At 34.7% G+C, this 21,544-nt stretch overlaps 1 protein-coding gene across 20 annotated transcripts in view; it reads right to left on the bottom strand.

Annotated features, from left to right (window-relative positions):
• Positions 1–1,163: 1,163 nt before the first annotated feature.
• The window catches only part of MAP2 (microtubule associated protein 2), a gene marked incomplete at both ends in the record, with an annotated part of 69,023 nt that continues 48,642 nt past the window's right edge, over positions 1,164–21,544 (bottom strand). For 16 of the 20 annotated variants that reach the window (XM_084240452.1, XM_084240454.1, XM_084240455.1 and 13 more), the window contains 4 exons: positions 1,164–1,379; positions 1,586–1,698; positions 4,873–4,954; positions 15,922–16,262. In XM_084240452.1, the coding sequence (XP_084096578.1) occupies positions 1,164–1,379; positions 1,586–1,698; positions 4,873–4,954; positions 15,922–16,262 (752 nt within the window). Of the gene's footprint in view, positions 1,380–1,585; positions 1,699–4,872; positions 4,955–6,785; positions 6,879–15,921; positions 16,263–21,544 lie in introns of all 20 variants that reach the window. The other 4 variants (XM_084240441.1, XM_084240456.1, XM_084240445.1 and 1 more) reach the window with 1 other exon arrangement.

Here is a 21,544-nt window from a genome sequence, read left to right as displayed (position 1 = left end):
ATAAATCCATAATCTTAAACCAACAACCTGTAAACCCTTTTATGTATAACTGGACCCACCCCCACAAACTCCATGTTGGTGAAAGCAAAGAAAAATAATTTTTTTCTAGCATCACGGGAGAGACTTGTACCTGGCACTAAAAGAGGATTACAGCTGAGTTGTTACAGAAAGCAACTTCATGCTAAAACTTTTTGTCTTTTTTTAATGTATTTTTTTTAATAGGGAAAGAACCCTGCTAACATCTACTTTCACATACCTAAAATTGCAACACCAAAGGGTGCAGGAGACACAGATACTGTGAATAAGGAAGTATAATATTCAAGTATATGAGGAAGTATCACAAATGGCCACAGAGAAATATATATATATATATTTATATCTATAATACTGTATCAAACAGATGGAAAGGGGGTATGAAACTGGTAGTGTGGACACAAATCTAGCTGATCAACTGACATTCTAATCAGACACGAGTCCATCCTAATGAAAGTGCTTCATTCCTAAGAGATGCACTTGTACACCACTTCCTCAACCACAGCTCAAATGCTTCGTAACTATTTTTAATTAGTTAAATAATTTATTGGATTGATTTATACTCTGCTATAATTATCCAGGTCCCAAATGTTAATAACTTAATTGAATCTTTCTTCCCATTTATATAAAATAACACTTTTAAAAAAACTTATTTCTTACATGCTCTTCCCATCCTGCAATCAGACTCCTTGATTTAATTTAACCTGTAATAAGTTACAATGGGCAGTTTTTATCTTTTTACCCAGCAACAGAATAGTGAAATAAGCAGCTTGGATTTTAACAAGGCCTTTCAGAATGTAGTGGATAGCCTTCAGGCACATGAAAGGTAAAAATGCAATTTTTAAAATAATAATATTCCATGCAAAACAGAGCAGAACAAAAATAATTGTCCAATTGCACTCATGTAAAGCCAGTGTCTTCTTGTTGCAAATGGAAATCAAGTCAGTTTCTGCAAATACTAATCGTTTGTTTGTTGTTTTTTTTTATAAAATTGTAACAATGACTACAGTTTGGGAATGAGATTATTTATTTTATGGTTTGTAAAGAATGAATAGAATACCTGCTCAGAGCCCACTCCTGCCAAGAGCTCATGCCTAAATATTATTACATCAATGCTAAATGAGAAATATTCACAAGCCCTGCTTAGCGAGTGCAGCAGTGACATCCTCGGCCAAGGTGGCAAGCTGAGGGGATTCGAGTAGGTTGATGCTTCCCGAAGAGGAGACATTGCTGAGTCGTCGGGGGGATGCCACGCTGGATCTGCCCGGAGATTGTGTGATGATCTCAGCCCCATGATCCACACGTGCCTTAGCGTGCTCTCTGAAGTTCAACTTTTGGCTGTCAATCTGTTCAAGACAATCATCAGTCCTTGTTAACTCAAGCATCTCATCTGACCATGAGCTCTTTCTCTCTATCCCAGAGCAGATAATTAATGTCACTTCTATTCAGCTCTGCCATCCCTACTTCTGTACATTCAAGTCTTCAATCTGAGATACAGTTTGATGAAGAGCATATCAGAGGGTTTAAAGATTAGCATGACCTTGCTCCTTACCTTGACATTACCACCTCCAGGCACGTGATGAGCATTGTCAAGTGAACCAACTTTAGCTTGGGCTTTTTCTTTGAAATCCAGTTTAACACTCTCAATTTTCACACGCCCACCGCCTATGGAAGAGAAAAGCTTTTCAGTGGTTTGCCAAATTAAATTTTTTATTTGTGGTGACTGTTTCTCAAAGATGATTGTAGTAGACAGACCACTGCAAACTACAAAGTTAATTAACTCTACTATCCTTCCCACTATGGAGGTGAAAGGAATCTCTTAGAATTTCTAGTATCATTTTCTCTATACCACCTAGGATAATAACATCCTTTTAATAGCATTATATGACTTGCTTTACATATTAATATCTTTTTTCTTCACCCATGTCTAATCTATCAGAGGAAGTTTCTCTATCTGTACAACAAAAGCTGAAAATATCGTCTTGTAACTCTTCTAAAGTTTGGAACATTTTAGTCTCTTATTCCTAAGGGAACAAATTAAATTGAAATGAAGTTTTAATTTTTCTTCATGGTAACAGGTCACTTGTCCAAAAGCTTAGAAGTGGGGCACATATCAGGATGATGATGCCATTTCCCTAAATGGGAACTAGTCTGAAACTGGAGGATCTGCTGACAAATGAGGCACTGGATGGCACCCTTCAGCGTTGTCTCCATATCGCTGGGTCCTTTCTACAAAGAGTAGTCTTGTCCTTTACCCTCTCTGGGAGCACCCCTGAGTGTCTGCTAATGTCTTTCCCCTGAAAAGAAGCTGCATTAGGTTCCCTTACCCATAATCACCAAAGAGATTTGCTTTCACTTTCATTGGTAACTTGGTTTTGACTACATGTATTTTTCTGGAAGGCTGGGGTAAGCGATGTTACCCTCTATAATGACTGCATTTCTGTTGAGATTCTGATTCGGAAAAAAAAATATATATATTTCTGAAGGACTATATTGAAACACAGGATGATTTAAAAAATTTTGGATTCTTGATGTTTATGTATCTCTATAGATCAAAGAGAAGGTTCTGTCAAGACTTCAAAGGTTTCTTAAGTCTTGTGGTGTTTTATTCATGTAGTACCTAGATATTTATATTAATATCCAACTACCTGGCCAGTGCTCCCCTCCCCCCCGGCAATCATTTGATATTATTAGATTACATTTAAGATTATATTAATTCTTCTGCTGAAGGCTTAGGGTAAGCATGGTGTTATTTAATTCATACTTACAAGAAGTATGCCATTGTCCTTCTCTTAGTATTTGCATTTTCAAAAAATGTTATTTTTCTAATATTTTATGTGGGTCTCACATATTGGTTGTGAAGGGATTAGCATGATTCATAAAACATATTTTGCTTAGTGGCTGGAGGAAATTGAACTTTCAATTAGATGAGATTAATTCCCTTGGGGTTTTACTTTTGTACTTTTTGGTAGCCTCTGATGGAAACTGCCTTCTCAAGCTTTCATTTCTGATTATTGTTGTGTCAATACAACACAGTTAAATTTTTATTGAACCATATTTTAAGAGAGATGAAAAATAATATATATTATCTTGAGTCAGTACATGATATTGACTTAAATATGTTCAGAATAGGAAGCTCAAGAAGTCTATTTCAGCTGAGTTCCTACTAGAAAATTTTATAAAATTTTTAAAATTAGAGATCAGTGCCTTTTGTACTGGAGAATACTGGTACCCATCATAGTGGTAATTGTGAGAGACTATAATTGTTATTAAGTTTCGTCTGTCTTAAAGTGAGGTCAATAAAACCAGATATTTCAATTTTTACCTCCATGTATTAAATTGCTTCCATTAATTTTTTTCCTTAGATTTTCCACATTCCAAAGTAAGTCTGTGAAAAGCTTGCTGTTGTCAAAAAACATTGTGCTAACACTTTGTGAATTTAGGCATTTGATTCTTTTATGATCTATATTATCTTATAAAGAAAATTTCCTTATATATGTAGGATTTTTCTGTGCATCCAGATCCTGTGTATTTGACTAATTATTTATTATCTGGAATTAAAGACTCCAATGTTTTCTTTTTTATTCTAAAGGAAAAGAACCGGTGTGGCAACCAACCTCAAACTGACACGGCAGTACAAAGTCAACTAAATATAGACTTGAATTGTGGACACTGGAAGAGTAAAGATATGCAGCAGTACATGACTATGTTCTGCTATCTCATGAATGACAGAGAAGCTAATTCCAGGGCAGCAGTTCTGAAACTATTCATGGAGATTCCATATATGCAGGTTCAAACTCCTTGACTTGATTCATGAATATCCTTTACCTAAGTAAAACTTGATTTCTAGACATGATTCCAAGGCATTTGTTCATTTTGAAATTTGGTCCACCTATCTTTGTCAACTAATAAATTCTTTGATAATCTTTCTAATCAGAAATCTTATTAACTTTGTTGTTCTTAGGCCTTGTATCTGATAACATTTGAGACAATTATTAGTGGAGATAACCTATTACCCAGTTTGATTAAGATGCCAAGACTAGATTGTTAAAACTAATTGCTTCCTCTTGTCCTTTTATCACTCAATGATAGATACAAAAATAAATATATCATAAATTTGAAAATTGCCCATTATTTCCATTATGGAGGTGGAACTTACCAAAAATGCATAATACATGGTACTCAAAATTCGTAATATAGGACAGTTACATTTTAAAGAGAGGAAAATTCCCAGTGGGTATGCATATAAATTCCCAGTGGGTACGAATATATATTCTCGAATACTAGTCCTATGAGATATTCTAGAAAAACAAGAAGGATCCATGGTCAAATAAATTGGGGAGTCACTGCATTTTTTTCTTAGGACTCACAGTATGTATTGACCTACTTAAAAGACCTGAGAAATTCACCATATATATAGACTTCTTCAGTTTTGCTTAAACACAAACCTTATTTCACATAATATAGAAAACAATTGCATGAAAATTCTTTGGAAATGCTATTTTCAGTCCATATAATTATGTATGAATACCTGATCCAATTATTCTATAGGCCATATATTCTATAGGCTAGATATATGTTGAGTATAGAGAAATATTCATTTTATATATATTCATTTTTAACTTGTCCTATGATATACAGCCTATTTATAGTAATAGTTTACCTGTCCAAATGACAATGCCTTGAAATTTCCAACTGAAGTTTCTATTTCATTATTCATTAATAAAACATGGTGTATTAAGATTCTAACACATCCTGCCAATTAGGTATTTTACAACAATTGTTAATTTCTTGAAACCAATTTAATGTTTCTCAAACGATTAAAAAGGATTTCATTACCTGGCCTGTGGCGAATATTCTTCAGAGAGCCACATTTGGATGTCACATGGCTTAAGTCTATCTTCTTGGTAACAATCTGTACCTGTGCAAGCCATATAAAATATGCTTAAAATAGCTCCGACATGGACAAACCCCTAAGCTCATACATAAAATCTAGACACATATTCAAACTCCCAGCATTCAGAAACTCAAACTAAGGCACTCACACATACACACACAGAAGAAAACATAATCTCCCATATTTCCCCTCCCCGCCAACATATTCGGACTGGTAAGAAGGACCCAAGCAAAAGAAAATCCTAGAAGAGAAGATTTTATTAGTAGAAAACAGATTACACCACCAGGGGCAGATTAATAAGGCAAGCTTCCACAGAGAAATTAAGCCATATTGTGTTAAGCTTTTTCATAAGCAAAGAGCCAAGTTAAGAGATGAATTATTCTTGAAAGTGATTTCTAAGTAAGTGACCAAACATTGCCTGTAGATACAAGAATACTACCATTGCTTTAATGTGTAAGAAGTAAGCTCTAAACACATTTTCCTAAAATATTATTGTCATATTGCCAAGTGGAACTTACACTGAATTATAAAATGACAGCAACTCTTTTTTACTCTGTGCTTTACTGAAAATATTTCCTCTCTCAATATTTGAAACAGAGCTTCTCCAGGTGTGGCCCATTGTCTATTTGCAGGGTGATTACCAAAACACTATGGAATTAGGATCAAGGAATCTGCATATTTGAAGTTTTCTGGAGGAATGTTTAAGATTATTGTTTTGGAGATTGGAAGCTCCACTACTTTAAGATCTTTAGTATCTTATCCTTTTCCACTTTGGTGTTTTGACCAGCAGTATCTGCAGTAGAGTTCACTGGGCCCACCCTCCAATACCCTGACAATCAGGGCTACATGGATGAGGGCAACCAGGTCAGTGTAAATACTGACGCTGAGGTTTTGCTCAGCACCCCTGATGGAACCCAGTAAACACTGCTGTGGACTTCCCATAGCAGTGACATCTTCATGCTCAGTGGAGTTACTTTGAGCATCAGGTGATGCTCTTGCTTATCTCATCTTTCACAGCTTGACTCCACCTTTTCCCAGTTGAAGAGCAAGAAGCCAAAAGTTATTATACATGTGAGGTTTCTGCATTTGATACCCTATAAAGTATTTGAGTCATAAAAGACCGGAACCTGACATCTAAATGAAAGGATTTGCAGAATAGAGAGTCAGCCTAGTTCAACGCTTTATGATTTATATTTTATGAAAAGCCATGTTTACAAGCTTACTTGAATGTGAGTGTATCTTTTTCCACTTACCCTCAACTACATTTGAGAAACACGGATTCTTATTACTGTTCTGCTCATAGGTTACTATTTCCATTCAATGAAAGAGACAGGAAAAATCTCATCAAGACAAAAGTGTACACTGGGCCTTGAATCCTTTGACTTTGAATTATAGATGAACCATGCTTCACCAGTTTTGTATTATTGCAAATGATATCCTAGCTCTCATAAATAGTGAAGCACTTTGGATACTTCAAGTATACCAGTGTTTGGTCCAAGAGTCATTTAAGTGGAGTTAAATAAGTGTGTGTCCCTATGATTTTCACACAACTAAGACGAAAAGAGAAAATACCCTGAAGTCAAAGGGCAGTGGACAAAGTTGGTAAGTAAAGTGGGTTTGCCATCCTCCTGAAAACCATGGTGCATTCCATTAAGATTTTCTTCCTTAATTGAAAGCAAGAAATTGATTTGCAGCTCTTTCAGGTGATGGGAAGCCCATCACTGAAAATGCAAAGCCAATAGGCTCCCAGACCAGGGGGCCATGTGGAGCAGCAAGGAGAGTATTGGCAGGGAGGCAGAAAAGGAGACAGGTGGCTCCACACAATCAGGACTGTTTTCTAGTAGCTTCTACTTACATTTCCGCCCCCAGCAGAATGTTTGATGTTATCCTTGGAACCACATCTGGACTGAACCTTGCTAAAATCAGTCTTCTTGTTTAAAATTCTAACCTAAAAGGAATTGGAGGTAATTTCACTGCACATTTTTCTTTCAATATGATGACTATAAGGAACCAGAATGGGCAGTGCCAAAGAGGCTCTAGACTCCCTTCCACCTACATGATCATTTCAGAGAAAAAGCTAACACTGGAAGTAAAGAGCAGGTATATCATATAAATATGAGTCCATTTCCCAGTGCACCCCCAAGGGACAAAGGTGTAACCTGGAAATAATTAGAGGGATCAAAAAATAAAAGTTGATTATCCATGAAGAGGAGACTTTCAATATTGTGTGCAGTGTTGGGACTAGGTCCACTCTATGGAAGGTTCAAGTTTAGTTCAGGATCCTGAAGGATATGCTATTGCTCTGGCCCCTTACCCTACAGTATCAACCATCACAGTTAGTTATAAACCACATCATATACAGAACTCCATTGTATCACTGGTCCTCATTTCAGAGGTATGGCTCACAACTGATCTGGGGTGTGTGTGTGTGTGTGTGTGTGTGTTTCCATGTGCCATAGTTGAGGGTTCTCACTCATTTCTTCCTTGTTTAGCTGACTTGTTGTATTAGGTCATATAGAGGTTGTTCAGGTATTGGTTGGGTCTAGCAGACTTGAGGTTAGCTGCTGTATTTCTATTTCCAGGAAGTGTAGTTTAGTTTTGAAGTCACCAGAAATTCAATTCTGGAAATAAGTTCTTCTGGTTAAGGTAATGTGCAAAGCATTAACTCCAGTGATTTCTTTCAAAATCTTTGGATTTTGCATGATTTGGAGTATAGATAAGCAATGGAAGCATGGAGAGAAATATTTATTTTTGTTATCATTTGTCTGTTTTATTTTACTTTGAGTATGACTTCTACTCTTCCCACCTCCCCAAGAGCAGAAGAGAAATTATGTTTTCAGTGTTTTAGAGGACAGTTTATTCTCTTTATTAAAACTAGCTATGTAGACTTACAGAATGGCATCACATCTCTTGGTATTTTCAAAACAGAGTAAAAAATTCAAGAGGACCTTGGATCCTATTTTTAAGTAGGCAAAGCTTAAATTTTCAAGACTGCCTAACATAAACAAGATAGGTTGTTCCTTAGGGAAATATCACTGACAGTTCTCATGGGCAGCCCAAGGGAATGGGCCTCTTGTCAAAAATCTGAATTCAGAAGACTTGATGATTGCGAGACTCTTTAAGACCTAATAAGCATTCCAATTTAAAGAAAGGGAGACTATCACAAAGTCTACATCTAACAATAGTGTGCTTGTATTCTAAGGGTGTCACAGAAACTTCAGATGCACACAATGTTAAGTCAATAAAAGCCATTACAGTTCAAACCTCACAGGTAAATTATTTGTAGAATGTCAATGACTTTGATGTATTATTACTACTAATAATACTCTTAATTATTCTCCGCAAGGATCTAATTACTTCAACAATGAAACATAATTCATTTTTCTAATCTTTGGGAACATAAAAGGATTCATATTTGATTTACAAATTTTAATCTAGAGATCACTACAGTACCAATCAAATGACTCATTACTAAGTGATCAAAAGCCAAATGTTAAATCTGATTCATTTTTTGTAGAAACAGAAATTCCACACTCAGTTGCACAAATTTGTTTGATACTAACATTCAATCAACTATTTGACAATTGTTATGATCTCTGAAACAAATGTTTCAAACTCAAAGGGGTTGCACACATTGCCAACAGTATTCAGAGACAATTTAGATCTTGGTATAACTGAAAGGTTGACTTCTGTTAATTTTTACCAGACTTTTTATACAGACCTAGATTTCTTAGTGAAGCTATTAGCTGACTCTTAACCTATCTCTTCCCAATGTATAATGTGAAGTAGATATTTGACATGCATGAATGGCATGTTATTTGCATATTTCCATATTTGCAATAGCTTCACAGTTAATACTTTTGTCCAAAATGAGGCAAAGTGTGAAATTTATCATCTTGCTGGATGGTTTGACAGAAACATCTTGCTTTGACAGAAAGAAAACAACTTTGGGCAGTGGCTACTGATACTCACTAAAATTTAGGATTTAGCTTGAGTGCCTGCAGCTAGTCTGTGGGACTCATGTTATCTTAGCAAAGTTACAAAATACTTCACAGCAAGAGCCCTAGGGCCATTTACAACTAATTGACACCTTAGAGTTATTTCCACAAATCCAGCAGTCCTCAGAAACCATTCCATAAAACAGAAAAGTAGATGTCCAGTTAAAGGATAAGGCTTTACTTTCTTCTAAAAGAGTTCAGTTTTAACTCTCTGTATTCTACAAATGGTTGCAAACATAATTACTTTCTTTGGAAAGGAATTTTCATTGAACTTTGTTTTCCTGAAAATGTTTTCCAATGGAAAATTAACATATTAGAGACTGCATAGAAAAAAATATAACAAGCTTGACAAATAAGCAAAAATTTAGATATTCAAGAAATTGAGGAAAGATAGTTGAATAATTATTATCCAAGGTTACCACAAAAACACATTTTAATCTTTGCTAATTTCTTTAACTAAAATTTTTACTTGCACTATGAATACAAATAGTGGTTATTTGAAAAAGCATGATGATGTTTTCTTCTGCACCCTTCCCAGTGGATGTGAAATGGATTATTATCCATCCTGGATGGATGCTAAAACTCTGCCTCAGTCAAAATTTTCCTAAGCTTCCTATTTTCTATTAAATGCATCAAAAAATTTTTTTCAGCAAGGCAAACAGCATCCTCAATAATTCTCATTTTTGAGAACTTTGTAATCCTCTTAATTCTTTACATTTTGGTAAGGCTTTTACATTGCATACTTGAAGGACACTTTGACAGTGTCAAGTTCATATCCAAGCTTACTTGATGTTTCTATCTTTCTGCAATGTCCTTATTGCAAGTTGTTCTCATATCCTTGCTTGGCTTGTATATGAATAGCAAACAAAAAGAGACCCTAAGTTCTCAAATTTGTAAACCCCCCAAAATATCAGTTCCCTAGTTGTTATAATTAATATTTATGAAATCAACCTCTAGGACTGTTCATTACCTTGCAAAAGATACTTGAATTATAGTATGAAAGTTCAATTGTATAAAGATAGGATCTCTGATGTCAAGGTGCTTTCATTTTGAGATGATGACTTTGATAGAAAAAATACTGTCAATATAATGAAATATATTTCAGTGAACAGTTTTTCTTCATGCTGGTTTGATTGACAGTATTTTAAAGTTCATGGGGGTATTTTTTACTCCTCTTGTTTAGTACTTATTTATAGCCCTAAGGAGATGGAAAGAAATGGTTTGGAAAGAACTTAAAATTAAGTAAAACACTAGGGGAGGACAAGAAAAAAATCCTCCTTTATGCTAAGATTATAAAGACCAGGACTTATTATTTCTCATCCCTGTCTTGTCTTACAGTATCCAGCAGAGTCTTAGTGTTTGATGAAAGAATATACAAATGAGGAAAATATAAATAAGTTTGAATCATTTTCTTTAGCTTATAAAGTGTATGTTTTTATAAATTTGCCAGATGTTAATACCAGTGAGTAGACCTTCACGGTCCGCACTATTATATAATGAGTAAAAAAAAAAAAATCCTGCCTCACTGACATTTTTTAGTTGCCTCCAGAATTAATTTCATTTTTCTTTGAATATAAATTTGGAAGCAAAAAAGTAAAATAAATTGAAAGCAACTAATTTAAGTTAGCATGAAAAAGGCCTAAAAGAAGTATCAGAATAATGCCTAAAATTTTATAAGAAAATATAAGCAGTAGGGCCTCCCCTGGTGGCGCAGCGGTTGAGCCTGGGCTGCAAAGCTGCCCACAGCCTCTGCAGCGCCAGTTCGATCCCCGGCTGCCAGCGAGGGTCCCACATGGCACGCAGACCTCTCCTGCCACCCACTGCTCCCCTTAGCAATGTATTTTGTCACTCTGACTGTTCTATTTCTGGCTCTGGTGAATTCTCTCACCCTCCCCACTCCTGACTGTAACCTAGGGCTTGTATAAATAAATAAATAAATCTTAAAAAAAAAGAAAAAATATAAGCAATATTCCTCTCCACATTTACGTATTTTGTTCCCTCTTCCCTATTTTTGTTCCTATTCCTTGGTATTACCAAGGAATAGAGACAGCTACCATGTTATTTTAAGATGCCAAGGTTGGTTTTAGAATATTTTTTTCTTTTTTTTATTTAAATTTTATTTTTATATTCCCCATATAATTACAACCCCCTTATTTTGACCCCAACCCCTCCTTTCCCTGCCCCCCACCTCCCATAGAGTGTCTCTGGCTCATAGTTGTTTGTTGATTTTGATATTTTCTTTCTTACAGTTTAGAATATTTCATTATTGACCTTTGATATTCATAGAAATCTGAAAAATGAGTTATCTATACTGTATTTGAAAACCTGGATTTTTAATATTATTTAAAAAATAATTTGCCTAAAAAGAATACAAAAATAGGAGAAGATGCAACATAATTTTCTAAAATTAATGATCTCAATCTTTCAATAGTATATTAACAAAATAAATTAATTGAATCGATCTATTTCATACAAATACTATAAAAGTTGAGAAGTTTCAAATTTGAATTTTAAGGTGATCGGATCAGCTGACCTGAATGTGATTCCCTGTTTCATGAATGAAGTGTAAGTGCATAACTGACAAAGCAATCAATCAAATCCATAGACGGGTCTTGCAGAGATGATGAGCTACCTACCACTCTATCCAACAAGATGTAATAAAAACAATGTTTGTGAAACCAACTCTCACAAGAGTACAACTATGCTTTATATACTGATATTCATAAGGCTGAGGCTAAAAAACAAAAATCCTGTTGAAACATGTAGGAGTATTTATATTGAGTGCCTATTTTGTGCCATTCCGTAGGAGTAGTCTCTATAAATCAAAGCAAGTATAAAAAACCTGATTCATAGTTAGAAAATATAAAAACAGTAATATTTAAGCTGTTGCCTACATTTTTTAATGCCATGCATTTAGGGAAATTTTCTTTTTCTACTTTTGTTTAAATAAAGTTGCTGTGTTACAAAAAAATAATATTATGTATTCAACAGTTTAGATTTAGTACAGATTGAAATGCTAACTATGTTAAGAAGTTTCAAATGAATAACTAAATAAGATAGTTTTACTTATGCCTTGAGTTAAATTAACCAAATTTACTATCTACAGAGAATTCAGGATTGCAAATGTTCTTTCCAGGAGAATGAATTTAGGTTTTAGCTGAAAAGATTAAGTTTACTGCTTTCTGTAAAGCTCCTCATATCTTCAGCTAGCTGATCTATTCCATTAGGCACTGATTTGCCTCACTGAACTGAGCCACTGGGCTGAGCTTCTTTGCCAACGGAAAATTCAACTCTAGCAGATGAGATAATAACTATAATAGCAAGAGCACAAAACTTATACATAAGGAAGTACAATAAATGTTCAAATTGGGGACAAATAATAAAACCTCCCTATTAGAAGAGCTGCTGAATTCCCAACACACATAAATCTTTTATTAAACATTTTCCCTCCCAATTTTTAGTGATTGTATATACTTGGAAAAAACAAAAATCATGCTTTTAAAATTAAATTATTTACATACACTCTAATCACTCTAAATTTTGTGACAGTAAAGTCAGATGAATTGAACTAAAGTGATATCTATAAATTTATTCCCATTTTCATGAACAAGAACTTGAGGCCATGTTTTCCTCAGTACTTAAGACCACCTAGCTCTACTATAAAACGTGGCTCCTATAGAACATATCACTGTATACTAGTCTGCCTCAACAATTCTGGATTGACCATTGTCTATTCACATACACTAGGATAATTAATTTACAATTAGGAACCACAATGCTGTGCTTTCACTTTCCTGAACAATGCCTACTTGTGGGTTCTTAGTCAGATAACGAGGTCTCTAAATTCTACGATGTTTTATCACTAAAAAAAAAAAAAAAAAAAACTTTCTTGGTAATTAACACGGAAATTCTAAAACTCCAGATAAAGTCTCCAGATGAACATGTACAGAGAAGGAAGCCCTCTGCATTTCTTGTATTTGAGAAGATCAAACACTATAAGGAGGCTATTACCAGGATGGTGTTAAAATACCAAGCAATATATTTTTCCTACGAAGACAGATCAATTGCAGGGCATCTCAATTTCTCAATCCATTTCTCCCTCTAATTAAGATTCATTGGCACTATCACAAAATAGAGGACAAATCTCTTCCATCTTTTTCTTATTTTGGTGAAGAAATATATTCTACTTCTTTAACAAAAATCATTTCATAACTACCCTTGCACATTTTTCCAAGTCCTGTGAAGTTGAGATGGATAATTTTATAACAGGTTAACACTTGCCTTATGGAAGAAGAGATTTTATTCAAATGACAGACACTGTGATTTTGAGACTACTTTTGTTCTTTCTGTAATTTTTGTACCATATGTCTTTACTTAAAGGAATTACCATAAACTCTTCAGCAGCTTAGAATCCAGCTCAGAAGAATACGTCTTTATATCAATATGATGTATTGCCTCATATATTAATCATTGAAAACTAGATATCTATATATTTATAATCAGATATGATATGGAAACAGAAAGAGAGCATAAATATCTTCATATTTTTCAGGTTGGTTTACACTTAGTGATTCCAGCAAGTCAGAGGCTAAAAGCACACTTATTTCCTTTCTACCTTGAAGAATCCTTTAAATAAAGAAAATCATATATTGTAAAATGATTTTGTCAGATGATATCAATAATTTTTTAACTTTTAATTAAATGTTCTTTCTTTCTATATAATATCTTTGAAATAATGTATATTCCCTGTGATTCCAGGAAGAAACATATTCCAGGAGAATATCAGGACATGCAGATATTTGTAAAAACAAAAGTAATCTCAAATACAGATAGTAATCACTATATTTTTAGAAGTAATAATAAAACCTCCCTATTAGAAGAGCTGCTGAATTCCCAACACACATAAATCTTTTATTAAACATTTTCCCTCCCAATTTTTAGTGATTGTATATACTTGGAAAAAACAAAAATCATGCTTTTAAAATTAAATTATTTACATACACTCTAATCACTCTAAATTTTGTGACAATAAAGTCAGATGAATTGAACTAAAGTGATATCTATAAATTTATTCCCATTTTCATGAACAAGAACTTTAATTTACAAAAACTAAAATGATAAAATTTCAAATTGGTACTAAATTGATTTGATTCAACAGACTTTGTTATTTATCTATATATTTTATATATGTATTCATCAAAATAAAAATATATTGGGATATTTTCAAAAGGCCCCAAATATTTCCTCTTCTTGAATGCACAAAATCTTGATGTGTACAAGAATAGTATGAGATTTTTGGAATCACAAGCTTAGTTAGAATTTGGGGGTTTTTGGCTTAAAAATTCTTTCTTTTTTTTTAAGATTTCTTTTTTATTTATACAAGAACCGGGGTACAGCCCAGATCTGTGGGAGGGTGAGAGGATTCACCAGAGACAGAGCAGGGAACAGAACAGGTAGACTGACGAAATATACTGCTGAGGGGAGCAGTGGGCAAGACAGGAGAGGTCTGCCATGCCATGCGGAACCCTCGCCGGCTGGCAGGGATCGAACCCGCACTGCAGAGGCTGTGGGCAGGGTCACAGTGCTGCGCTCAACCACATGCGCCACCAGGGGAGGCCACTAAAAATGATTTCTAAGCTCATATTTTAATAACTTTTTTCCCCATGAAACAGTATCATTCTGTCACTATATTATTATAGAATATTCATTGTTCCTGAAAGGACATTTAGTCCCTCCTCCCCTCCTTTGGTTGATTTTTCTTAACTCTTTGGTCTTTCTTGAACAGAATCATAATGAAACAGAAGTTTGTTTCTAAGAGAAGGCGCACCACTGAATTCTTGTTTCAATAGTGAGTAGGAGTTCTTGATAGATGCACATTGTAACAAAATCTTCCTTTCCAAACCTGCCTGAAAATATATTTTCCCTTCATGAAGAAGGAACACCAGAAATCAGTTGTGGAAAATATGAGGTAGGAAAGAGTGACAAATGAGAATATTGAGGTTAAAAGAAAAGCTTTCTTTAGATATTGATGGCCATCATATGTTCATTCACAACGGAGATTATTGCTCTTTCTTCTTTCTGTCAGGATGGGTGCTTTATCTCTTTATTGATAAGAAGAGTTGAACTATCCCAAGTCTAGCTCAATATCACAGGGGAAATATTAAATATTTATACAGTCCTCTCCAAGATTAATTGCTTTGTTCAAACATACCATGTATAAGCAAGATTAAGGTTGTGGTAAACTCAAGCTCCTTGGTTAAAAAAAGGTGTGAATATTTCATTTGCTCTAGAGCTGAACTTAAGAGTCAATAGGTAGAACTTTACTCCTAATTCTATTCAATACAATTATGATGAAATAGAAGCTTAATACAACAATTTTATTCATTAGACCATTCATTTAGAACTATTTTTTATAAATATGAGTATCTGCCCTTTGCAATGTTTAGATAATAGCAATCAGAGAAGAAAATTGGTGAACCATACTCTGATTTTGTAGTCAACATGGGCAATTCATCATCACCACCATCATCATCACCTATGATGATGCCATAGGTATTACATGGAGAGGAAGGAAAGAGAGAAAAGTAGAATTGTGAAAGTCAAAGGAACTCACTATCAGAATCTAAAGCAGAATATTCAAATACTCTTCAGACATATAACTTTAATCTCTTAAATAAGATTGTCCACAAGGCAACAGAGATACATTCAGAAAAGATCTCTTAGGCAATAAATGAAAAGATTCTCCTATATGGTAAAACCATATTTTATCTACCAAAACCAGAAGGAATGGATAAGTCATGTGATTTTCACTATATTTTATAAGCGAGCTTTCTCACATAGATTCAAACTCTTACCAATGAATCATAACCAATAATGTTAACACTTCTAACTCCCTTTTAGTGTAGGAATTTTTAGCTTATAATATGAGGAAGCCAACATGAAAATTAATGAGAATTGCTTGTGGCAGCAAATAAGCATTCATATGATTCTTACCTGCCCCCCTTTAGGCTGGTATTTGATGTTGTCTGTGGATCCTATTTTGGATTTGACATTCTTCAGGTCTGGCAGTGGTTGGTTAATAAGTCGAAGCTGCTTGGGAGTAGCGGGGGATTTTGGAGGAGTACGTATGATAGCGACTTTCTTCTCACTAGGTACCAAGATGGCAGATTTGGGGGTTCCTGGTGTGTGTGGGGTCCTGGGATAGCTAGGGGTTCCAGGAGTGCCCGGTGTGCGTGAAGAATAGCTTGGTGGGGTGCCAGGAGTGATGGCGGTTGATCCAGGGGTAGTGGGAGTTGAAGTCCCACTTTTTCCTGCTCTGCGAATTGGCTCTGACCCTAGATTGACAAAATCAAAACCAAAACCACAGCATCAGAAAGTTCTCCTCAAGGCATCCCTCTTCCCACAGGTTGTTAGAAATTGTAATGCATTAAATTTCTAAACTGTTTAGAATGTTGTTATATATTACAACAACATTCAAAAAGTGAGTCTCCTTTTTTAGGCTCACTACCTGGTGACACTCTTTTGAACATCCATTGCTATAAATGCAAGGACAAGACTTGGGTGTTCCTGATTATTTATTCATAATCCTCATTAGGAATGTGTCAAAACATATTTTCTACTTGTGTCACCATTAATGCATAAGGGTTGGCCTTAAGTTTTTGTTGTTCTTTTTTAATTTTATTTGTCATCAGTTTATGAAACTATCCCCTAAAACACATACAATGATATAAACCAACATTACCTCAATAAAAATAACTGGGAAAACTTTAAAAAAAGATTCTGCACTCAAATGTTCGATGTGGGATGTTTCCTGAAGACTCCTTGAACGATAAGTGGAACATTAATTCTGTATAGCAAGTACATTGACATCCATTTAACAGGGAACACAATATTGACTCCTGTCAAAAGTTATTTACTGAGTTTCATTTCAATGTTACTTCAGTGGCTTACATAGAGGAACACCACAAACTACATATGTGTTTATGGGAAGCTGTTTGATTATGTCAGAAATTGTTTTACTTTATCATGTATTTCCTTTGTTAAGGAAATTTGTCTCAACTCTTAATATATTAAAAAAATCTCTATCCTTCGATAAGTAGAACATTTTAATAATATATTCAAAGTGAACCTGTACCTGACTGTGTTTTCTCCCACACTGTCATTACTGGTTTTCAGGTAGGGGTCAAATCAATAACCACTTAATGTTAATAAGACAGAATATTGTGAGACACACATATATGCCTCCTTGGGCTTAACCTCATTTTATCATTCGACTCTTCCCTCATTATCCTACACTATGTCTCTCTCGTTTTATCTTTTTTCATGTGTTCTGGATGCCATTTCAATTTTTTTTTTAAAGAATAATGATACAGAGAAGAGAATAACACCTTACAGATTTCAAAGCACTTCCCTGTATACCAAACATTTGATAACCAAACACTGGCAATAGTTAAGGCATTTCTTATTATTTCTAATGTTAAAATAAGGGCATGGAGGGGCCTCCCTGGTGGTGCAAGGAGTTAAGACACAACCTATGAAGTTATCCACAGCCACTGCAACACAAGTTCGATCCCCAGCCCCAGAGCTACCCACATGGTGCAGCAGACCTTTCCTGACTCGCCCGCTGCTCCCCTCAGTAGTGTATTTCATTCAAACCCCCTGTTCTGTTCCCCACTCTGTCTCTGGTGAATCATCTCAACCCCACACCTCTGGCCTATAACTCAGTTCATGTATGCATAAATAAATAAATCTTTAACAAAAAAATTCAAATCTTAAAATAAATAAATAAAATGAGGACACTGAGATTCATTTACCCTGATAATACCAAATTCTAAATCAGATATATTTCACTTCTTAACATTGTTTAGCTTTCTCTTAATTCGAAGAATCTTTTATCTAAAAGTAATATTGATTCCAATAACAGAAAATTTATTTACATTGTTTACATTTGTTAAACAGATTTATTCCCTTTTTTGGGTATTTTTGAGAAAAAGCAGCATTTTTATTTTTTATGTATTTTTTGTAAAATCAATGAATCTAGAAATTTTATAAAGGATAAAGGTATTAACTCATTTATGTTAAAATCAATGATGTGAAACAGGTATTGTTAACGAACACATCAGAGGTGATTAGAGCAGGAAGTTCCTTCTGGGAAGGGGATAATTAATCTTTGCTTGAACATTTACAAGGAGTTAGCTCAAGATGGCCCCTTGGATAATTATAACCTATAGATAATATGTAGCTAACTCTCAGTCTAGATTCAGACTCCTGAAAGAACAGAACAAGTTAACTTCCTTTTTCAGTGAGCAGTTTTCACATGTGAAGTGAAAGCAACCTCATGTCCTTTTGGTCTTTTACCATAAAGGTAAAACATAGACTATTCAACTGACAATATGAAGTAGGAGATAGGAAGATAAATTACTGCGACTTCTGTTATCAGATATATTTCCCTTTCTTTTAATCTGCAGAATCTTTTATCTACAAATAACATTTATCCCAATAAGAGAACATTTATTTACATTATTTACATTTATTATATAAATTTATTCACCATTTGCGGTATTTTTTAGGAAAGACTTTCCACAAAAATGACATGTCAACCAACCACCTCCAACTTGGGTTTTGGTGGCTTCCTTGCTACAAGGTTTGTTTATCTACTCAGATTTTTATACAGATTTGAGTTACTCATGATGCTCTTTTGAAAAAAATCTCACCAACCTTATGACTTTTTTTTAAAGATTTATTTATTTATGCATACAAGAATTGGGGTTTAGGCCTGAGGTGCCGGGGGGTGAGAGGATTCACCAGTGACAGACTGGGGAGCATCGGGCGAGACAGGAGAGCTCTGCCGTGCCATAAGGGTCAGCTCCCTGCCAGGGATTGAACTCATGTTGCAGTGGCTGACAAGAGCTTGATAGCACTGACATTTTAACCTCTGTTGTTGCACTGGGGAGGCCCCAGCAAACTTACTTCTTCCTCAGCTGTTTTCTTTATGATTTCAACAGGTCTTGAAGAGCTCAGTTCTTCTGGGAAGAGGAGTTGGCTCAATTTTGCATCACTTGCTACTGTATCTAGCACTGGAGGCTTTCATAGAGCCTGGACACAGTTGAAGCGCAACTTTTTTTTTTTTAACATTTTAATTAATTTTTTATTGAGGTAACGTTGGTTTACCTTGTTGTTTGTGGGTTTTTTTTTAAAGATTTATTTATGCATACAAGAACTGGGGTACAGGCCAGAGATGTTGGGGGGTGAGAGAATTCACCAGAGACAGAGTAGGGAGCAGAAAGGCAGATCTACTGAAATACACTGTTTAGGGGAGCAGCAGGTAAGTCAGGAGAGGTCTGCTGCACCGTGTAGGTAGCTCCCTGGCCAGAGATCAAACTCGCGCTGCAGTGGCTGAGGATAGCTTCATAGTGCTGCATCTTAATCCCTTGAGCCACCAGGGAGGCCCCATGTGTTTTAGAACTTTAAGATCTCTCCCTTCAGGTATTTTACCACCTCACACCCACCACCAAACACCCATAGTCCCCCACCATAGTCTGTCGTGCTCCCCACTACTTTGTTCTCTCCTCTCCCCCTACCCCTGTGAAACATATTTTCTATGTAATAGTGTTAATTAACTCAGAATTTATTCTAGTCATTAAAATGACAAATTGGAGTGTTTCCTTACAGTGCTGAAACTGAAAACGCTAAATCTAAGATGCTGAAACAATTTATAGGATATTTACGAGTTCTCTATTAAACTATCCTCTTATTTATCTCGCCAGTGTCTTTCCCTTTTCTTGTGTTAAATGAAGTTCTTGCATATCATTGTTTCTTTCAAATCTTTGCTTTTTAGTGAGAGATGTTACATTTATTTGTTAATTTATTGAGGTAATATTGGTTTACAACGTTGTTTGTGTCTTAGAGGGGTAGGATCACCCCTTCAGTCAAACTTGTGCAAAATGGGAGACCATTCTTGCATGCAGTTAAGGAGTTAATAGGCAACTGGGAGTAGGAAATTGCTTGCTTTTCTGTTTCTATGCCTCTTAGTTATTGCTGTGTAGAGATAAAAGTTACTGATCCTGTCTTCAGAAGCGTGTCAGTTATGTTCATTAGCAAATAATATGTTTATGAATGTAAGTAAAGTTAGGAAGTCAAAACAGAATTAGCTGAGAACATAAAAAGCAATTTATATACAGATGCATTTTAAAAGGCAGAGAAGAGCAACTTGAAGATGTGGATTTATGGAACAAGTGCTGCTGGTTTGCTTCCATAGCAACAAACACAATTCAAGGTGTGTCTTTGGGGAGCATTTCCTGCCTTTGTCTTGTCTCAAACATCTTTAGGGTTATACTGATATCCAATTCCAACTCCAGATGGTTGGAGTTAAAGTCTTTTCTTTCGAGATTACTATCTCAAATTAGTTGACTATTTTCCTTTTTGCTAAGGTGAAAAAAGAAGTCTTAGTGATTTCAAAGTGTTGCTAGCATATGTTTCAAAAGATATTAATACTTCATGAAGCTAAATGGTGTATGGCAAATTGCTCTCATTATAATAAACACTTTCATTGTAGGCAAAAAATACATTTAAGTGTCATGCAAAATTGAAGTCCCACTTGAAGTGGGACTATTATTAATTTTTTTAAAAAAAAGTGGTAAAATTAAATTAATGTGAGAATAGTAGGAGCAGCAATTCCACCATTTCGTAATGGATTTTAAATGACTGAGATGCTTTCTTTCAAATGTTTCTGTTTTTTAAATGACAGAGATACTGTTCTTGAAGTAATTCTACATAGCAGTTCTCTAGCACTATTTCTTCCAAGTAAATATAAAGACGACATTAAGAGGGCAAGTTGTGAAGTTGTCAGTGGGCTGCAAAGCAAAATCAACCTCTTATTAGTTATGTAGTGTTGGACAAATTATCTTCTCTAAAGGTCATTCATTTAGCAGTAAATTTAATGGGAATTTAACTTATCAGAATTGTTAATTTAGTAAATAATGTGACAGCGTTTTAGCATCTATATGTACTCAATAAATGGTAGTTATTTTGCTATAATAGAAAATATTTATGAAAATAATTTAATCCATGCTTTACTTGATAGTTTTGATAGTAGCACATCATGTAAGCAGGTAATGGTAGGAATATTTTTATATTGTTTATACAAATTGTGATAGTCATCAACCAGTTCATTTTAGGTCATCAAGCAAAATAAATGGAAGCCATTGCACTGAATACACAATGCTTACAATCTCATTAGAATGCAAATTCTTAACAAATTGAGTAGGATCCTAGGTTTTTACTTTTGACTTTCTAATTGGATTTTAGATTTGGAATTCCAATAAGGGTTAAGGTTAAAAAGATATTTCTAAAATCCTTGACTATTGGTTTCCCTATTAATTACTCCTTTCACATTTTCTTTTTTACTCTAAATTTGAGAAGAGAAAATATGTTCTGAGACAAACGACTTTACTCATTTCCCCCATCAATTGTTTTGATTGAAACAACTGATTTGAAATATCAAAATTCTGAATTTTCTTATTCTTTAGGACAAATATAATCTATTATTAATGCATTACTTATTTGAAAACTATAAACTATAAATACTTAAGGAAATTGAAAAAAGAAAAAGACTACA

The sequence above is a fragment of the Talpa europaea genome (genome assembly GCF_964194135.1).
Source record: "Talpa europaea genome assembly, chromosome: 1".
NCBI lineage: Eukaryota > Metazoa > Chordata > Mammalia > Eulipotyphla > Talpidae > Talpa > Talpa europaea.
The sequence above is the reverse complement of the archived record's forward strand: the minus strand, read 5'-3'. Positions and strand labels throughout refer to the sequence as shown.